Source organism: Myotis brandtii, unplaced genomic scaffold (genome assembly GCF_000412655.1).
Source record: "Myotis brandtii unplaced genomic scaffold, ASM41265v1 scaffold617, whole genome shotgun sequence".
Lineage (NCBI taxonomy): Eukaryota > Metazoa > Chordata > Mammalia > Chiroptera > Vespertilionidae > Myotis > Myotis brandtii.
The window spans coordinates 60,115-66,715 of record NW_005370351.1 but is presented as its reverse complement, the minus strand read 5'-3'; the positions used below and the strand labels follow the sequence as shown (position 1 = coordinate 66,715).

Below are 6,601 nucleotides of genomic sequence, written 5' to 3'. Positions count from 1 at the left end.
TGATGCGCGGGGTACATTATAACAAGATGCCAGGCCCTGTGGCTTTCTTGGAAAGCTCTTCAATACTCCCCCCTCCCCACCTTCTTTTACACCCCCTCCCCACATCCCACCATGCCTGGGCTCTGGGGCCACCCAAGTGTGCAGTCCAAATCCTGCCTCACTGTGAGTGGGGAGGGGAGACCCAGAGGGAGATAGTTATCTTTTCTGCAGGTGAAAGGAACCACTTGGTCCCTGGTGATTTTGGGGAAAAGGCTCACTCTTCTATAGTCACTTCAGTCCAAGAATAATAAAGATTGCCTAAATAAAGGTTGGAACTTGAGGTGGGGGAGGGGTGCTTGGTTGCTAAGGAGCACGTGCATGACAGGGCTGCCAATTGTGACATGGCTGCCAATTGTTGGGCTCCTGCTCAGCGCAGGTACTTGCATCCCATTTATCTGGGTTGCGTGTATGTGCCCCAGTCTCCTGGATCACCCGTTGTGCCCCAGTCTGGGTCACTCTTCTCCTTGCCCCATTCGCCTTGGTGGCTCACTGTGCCCCGGACCTCTGCCTGTCATGTCCGGGCTGCACATGTGGGCCCCACGGTTCCTGTTCCTATGGCAGCTGTTGTGGCTGCAGGTCCAGGCAGCTCCGATTCCGGTGGCCATGGACTCTAGCCTGCTGACCTCCATCCCCCTGGGACCTACCGAGCCCTGGTCTTGGGATCAGCAAAATCCTGCAAACCTTGAACTTCTTTCTGTCGACCGTGATGCCTCAGCTGTACTTGCAGAGGCCCCTGAGAAAACGGAACCTTCTCTGAACCCTCAGGAGGCTTCAACTCAGCTTCCAACCCAACAAGAAGCCTCAACTCAGTCTACAGTGTTCCAAGAGCCTTTGAAATTTTTGTTCGACCACCAAGGAGATCAAGATAAGCAGCAGCCCTACCCTGAATATGTTCAATCTTCAAAGAGCTCAGCTCTACCTCCTGTGTCTCTAGCCAATATACAAACTTCTTCAATCCATCTGAAGGGTCAAGGTCAACTTCAAAAATCCACTATGGATGTTGAAGCTCAACCTTCAGTACATCACGAAGCAATATCTTCACTTCCAGATTGGGGTAAAGTTCAGCATCAAGTGTTGTCTATCAGTATTGATGATGTGGATCTGGGGATTTTGATAAAGCCAAAGACCCCTAAGAAGAATGAACCACCTTCAACTGACAAGGAGGTCTCTTTTTACCCTCCCAGGCCAACTGAAAATATCTACCCTCCATACCAGCAGGAGATCCCAGCTCAGCCTATTTCACAGGCTAACGCTCTGCAGCAGACTACAGCTCCTCCAAAGCACTCTGAGGTGACAGTTCCACGTCCACAGCCTGTTCATTCTCAGCAGCCAACCTTTCCACATTTGGACCTGGGACTCACCATCACCCCAGAACCAACTTTGGTAACTGATGCTCCTCCAAAGCACCCTGAAATGACACTTCCATATTCAGAGCCTGTTCAGGCTCTGCAGCCAACCTTGTCTGAGGTCTCAGCTCTATCTTTTGATATGGAAGTTGCCAAAACTCAGCAACCAGACTCATATGAGATGGTACCTCTAATGACTGAACAGAGTGCCACCATGAACATATGTGAGTTCTGTACCTGCAGTATTGGGACACTGTCGTGTATTGGTTTTGGCACAAATCAGAAGCTCAACAAAGTGCCTGTGTCAGAGCCCGGCATCTACAACGGCACCTTCACCATCTTGTAAGAATTGCCTTTCCTCACTTAATCTCTGCATCCAGGCTGACATGGCAGCCCTTTCCTTGAGGTCTTCCTGGGCCTTCCTCATCTCCCCCAAACCATGTTGAATGACTTTGTTTGACAACTATTCCTTATCTGTATTCTCCTTAATATTATTGTTCCCCCTTAACCAGTCTTTTACTTGTAATTGTCAATTCCTGATCCATATTTTTAGCCCCATCATTTCATTCCTTAACCTCTGCTGTCCTCCCACTTTTGCTTCATCCTCTTTACAGCAACATGGCCCTCTTCCAATCTTATTGGTGGTGATACAATAAAGTGGTTAAGAGGAGAGTCTAGAGCCAGGTATGCCATCTATTAGTCTTGGGGCTCAATTTCCACAACTTTAAAATGAAGATTAGGATAGTTACCATCTTTAGTAATGTTTTGAGTTTTGAATGAGTTAATATATGCAAAGTACTTGTATAAGTGCCTAACATATGTATGTGTTAGCTATTATTATTGATCCCTCGGTCATATCCAGAACTCATCTTTGCCCCCTGGCTTTCAATATAAATCACCCATTTTGTGTCCAACCTAGGTCTAAGTACTGTGGGAGCCACAGAAGTATGACATTGTCTATGGAATATGACAGTGGTAGGTGGGAAGAAAGGCAATGTGCATAAAAAAGGAAGTGATATATAATTAAGTTCTAAAAGAAGTAAAGGCTAGACGTGCTGTAATTCAGCAGAATCTGCAGTTACTGGGGTGTGGAAGTTAGGGAAAGCTGCATGGATAAGCTAGAACTTTAGCTGGGATTTAAAGGGTGGCTATAGTTTGGTAAATAGAGAAAAATTAGTGAGTACAGTCTCTAGACCAGTGGCTCTCAACCTTCTGACCCTATAAATACAGTTCCCCATGTTGTGACCCAACCATAAAATTATTTTCGTTGCTATTTCATAACTGTAATGTTGCTACTGTTATGAATCGTAATATATCTGATATGCAGGATGGTCTTAGGCGACCCCTGTGAAAGGGTCATTCGACCGCCAAAGGGGTCGTGACCCACATGTTGAGAACCGCTGGTCTAGACAGAGGCATGGCTGCAGGAGTGATCAGGACTTAATAGACCAGTCTGGTTATAAAGAATTGGTTTAGGAAGCAGTGAAAAATATGATTAAGAAAACTCTTGACTATCAGCTCTAGAGGTCTGGAAGTTACACTGAGATAAGGAGACCCACTGAAAGTTTTCAAGTAAGAGAGACAAATGAGTAAAATAAGAGGATTGTCCAGCCTGTGTTGTTCAATGGTTGAGCATCAACCCAGGAACCAAGAGGTCACTGGTTCGATTCCCAGTCAGGGCCTATCTTGATCCCTGGTGGGGGACATGCAGGAGTCAGCCGATCCATGATGTTTCTCTCTCACTGGTGTTCCTATCTCTCTATCCCTCTTCCTTCTTCTCTCTTAAAAAAATACCAAAAAGGATTATTTTAGATTCCATAGGTAGAGTGATCCAGAGAGGAAATCTTGACTCAGAGGGAGACCAAGTAGAATACTCTAGGAGTCCAGTGAGAAGATGCTGAATCAGAGTAGTTGTGATAGGAGTAGAAAGAAAATCCTCGGAACACTATAAAGGAAGAACTGACAAGCTTTAGTAACTGACTGGAGTGAGGATGGGATGTACAGGAAAAAGAAAGATCAAATATGACCCTGGAAAATTTCTGTCCTGGTTGATGAGGAGAATGATGGTGGTATGACAGGTGGGCATACAGCAGTTGGGAAAGAGAGCCAGTTTGAGGAGGTGAGCTCAGTTTGGGCTTCTTTCATTGGTGAGCATAAAGCAACAAGGAGGCTTCTGCTTGAGTGGAGATGTCCACTGGGCAGAGGGGCAGGCAGACTTCCTGAAAAATGTGTCTGTAAACTGAATAGGTAAGTTGTTGCTGAGGGACGAGGAAAAGCTAAAGGTAAAGATGCAAAGTCATCCACAGAGTTAGTGTTTGAAACTGAACCTCAGGAATTTAACAGCTTTTTTTTAAAAAAACACTTGCAATTCACGGACACATTCTTACTGTTTTGTTTTTAAGTGTCACAGAAGTATTAAAGGATATAATGTGAAAATCCCACGCAACCCTTTCTACCACTCCTGTTACTATTTTGGTGTGTGTCTATCCTTCCAATCTCTCTCTCTTTTCTTTTTGTATTTTCCCTCTACGGAGGTAATACTTTACTCCTTGCTCAGTGATTTGTGCTTTTCCCTGTCAAATATGTCTATGTCCATACTAGTCCTCTCATTTCTAATTGCCCTTATCCTTCCAACACCTGGAGAGATTTCCAAAGAGAGCACTAAGCCAATGCTTTCCTGTGGCCTGGCATAAGGTTTCTTTACATTTATTTGCTTAAAATGATAATTTTTTGCCATTTTCCTGTTGAATTATTATTTTCTCATTGACTTGTAGGAGTCATTTTAGACACAAGTGATTTTGGAAAAGGAAATGTATTCAAAGTAATTAACTGGCATTACCTATCCAAGAAAAACAGTTCAGGTTCTGAGGAGATGCCTCAGTGTGCCAGTGGCCCCACATTATGTCTTTATTACTTGTGCAAACTGGGAAGCTGAGAGCTGTGGAAATTAGAAAGCTGGTGTTTTCTACATTTGAATATTCCCCATAAGGTTGCCATGATTGTTTTATTTATTCTGTTCATTCATTTCTTAGCTATTCATATTAACTGTATTTCTTCACAGAAACTTGCAAGGAAATGCTATTTCTTACATTGGTAAAGATACGTGGAAGTCATACCATTTGGTTGAGAAACTGTGAGTATATTCTCTCCAAAAATGAATTTAAAAAACTAACTGCATTGTACGATCCTTCTTGGTCCAGAATTTTGAGGTCAATAGGTCTGAGGAAAGGTATTTCCCCCTTCATATCCCAAATCAACGTCTATTGATTGCAATTCTGTTTATTTTAAAAATTAAATTTGGTAGGCCCTCTTTAAAATCAGAGTCAATTTAAACTTATTTTCCATTATAACAAGTAATACATGATTATCCCATATAATAAAGAGCTAATATTCAAATGGTTGTCACACTGTCATGCAACAATGGCTCAGACACTCAACAGTGGGGAGAGAGGAATGGGACCAGCTAGGCTGCAGCCCAGGAGAGGGACAAGCCGCACGCCCTGCGGTCCCGGGCGCCAACAGCTGTGCCTGCACCTGTGGCCTGGGAGAGGGACAAGCCACCTGCCTGTGGTCCCGGGCGCCAATGGCTGTGCCTCCACCTGCACCTGTGGCCCGGAAGAGGGACAAGCCACCCACCCCGCAGTCCCGGGCACCAGCGCCTGCGGCTGTGGCCCAGGCGAAGCCGCCTGCCCACGGACCCCTGCAGCTGTGGCCAGCCCGGGCGAAGCTGACCCGGGTCCTGGGTCCCTGCGGCCGGCCAGCTGGAGGGAAGTCCTGGTCCCGGATGCCTGTGACCGGCCAGAGGAGAGAATCCTGGGTCCCAGGTGTGGGGCAAGGCAGAGGCAGTTAGGGGCGATCAGGCCAGTAGGGGAGCAGTTAGGAGCAATCAGGCAGGCAGGCAGAGGTGGTTAGGGGTGATCAGGCAGGCAGGCAGAGGGGTTAGAGGCAATCAGTCAGCAGGCAGGCGAGCAGTTAGGAGCCAGTGGTCCCAGATTGCGAGAGGCAGTTGGACATCCCCTGAGGGGTCCTGGATTGGAGAGGGTGCAGACTAGGCTAAGGGACCCTCCCCCCTGCCATGCACGAATTTTGTGCACCAGGCCTCTAGTTTTCTCAATATATAAAAATGAAATAGCAGGTATAGTGAAAACCCTGCTTGTGCCCTCATCCACCACCCTAAGGCAACTGCTACTCTATGTTTACTATATTTCCTTACAGACCTTTCCCCACACATTTGCCTACATACATATTTACAGATAGCAAAATAGGTATGTTGTGTGATTTTTACATTTTTTTAAACATAAATGGTAACATACTACCCACTTGATTCTTTCACTTCACAATATATCTTAGACATGTTTCCTTCTTGGTACATAGAGGGTAACCCAATTCATTTAAGCTTCTGCATAACATTCCATAGTTTAATAATCCCTCTATTGATGGATGTCTAGATTATGTCCAATTTTCTTGTTACATGTATTGCTGCAACAAACATTCTTGTACATGCATTTTTTGGAACATGGGCAGGTATTATGCAGAATAGATATTTAGAAATGGAATTATTGGTGAAGACTATATTGATATCACAATTTAATTGCCTCAAAGAAGTTGTGCCAAGTTACACTCCTAGTCAGTGGGCCACAACAGCATATTTCCCTCTACCCTCCTACCACTCTATTTTTTGGCTGATTTAATGGGTGGATAAAACGGTCCTGTCTAAATTTGAATTTTTTGATTACTTGCGAATTTAAGTATCTTTATATATTTATTGAACATTTCTATTTCTCCTCTGAATTTGTCTTTTTCTTTTTTGCCCATTTTTCTTTTGTTTATCTTTATTTATTGATGTGTAGAAAAGTCCGGTTAGGCACATAAGTGATTTGGGAAGAAATATTTACATTCCAAGTAATTAACTGACATTTCCAAGATAGTTTGTGTGTCATATTATTAGTTCAAATTGATGTCATAAATAACTTCTCAATAAATAACAAAAGACATAATAGTCATGGTAATCTAAAAACAGGGTTTTTGAGCACCCTAAAAGATTCCTTCCTTAGTCTGATATCTTATTGGTAAGGGGGAAAAAAAAGAACCAGGCAGTTGTTGTTTTTAATATGAATTTTTGAAACTGTATATAGTTTATTTTTTCCATGATAGTATCTGGTAATTAAAATGAAAGTCATTTGACACAAGAAAAAAATGACATTAGTTTCCTTTAA

At 43.8% G+C, this 6,601-nt stretch overlaps 1 protein-coding gene across 1 annotated transcript in view; it reads left to right on the top strand.

The window, feature by feature from the left end:
• Positions 1-518: 518 nt before the first annotated feature.
• LOC102244686 (leucine-rich repeat-containing protein 37A) overlaps positions 519-6,601 on the top strand; it is a 40,885-nt gene continuing 34,802 nt past the window's right edge. The window contains exons 1-2 of the mRNA XM_005879935.2: positions 519-1,727; positions 4,447-4,518. Coding sequence (XP_005879997.2) covers positions 553-1,727; positions 4,447-4,518 — 1,247 coding nt within the window. The 5' untranslated portion in view covers positions 519-552. The remainder of the gene's footprint in view (positions 1,728-4,446; positions 4,519-6,601) is intronic.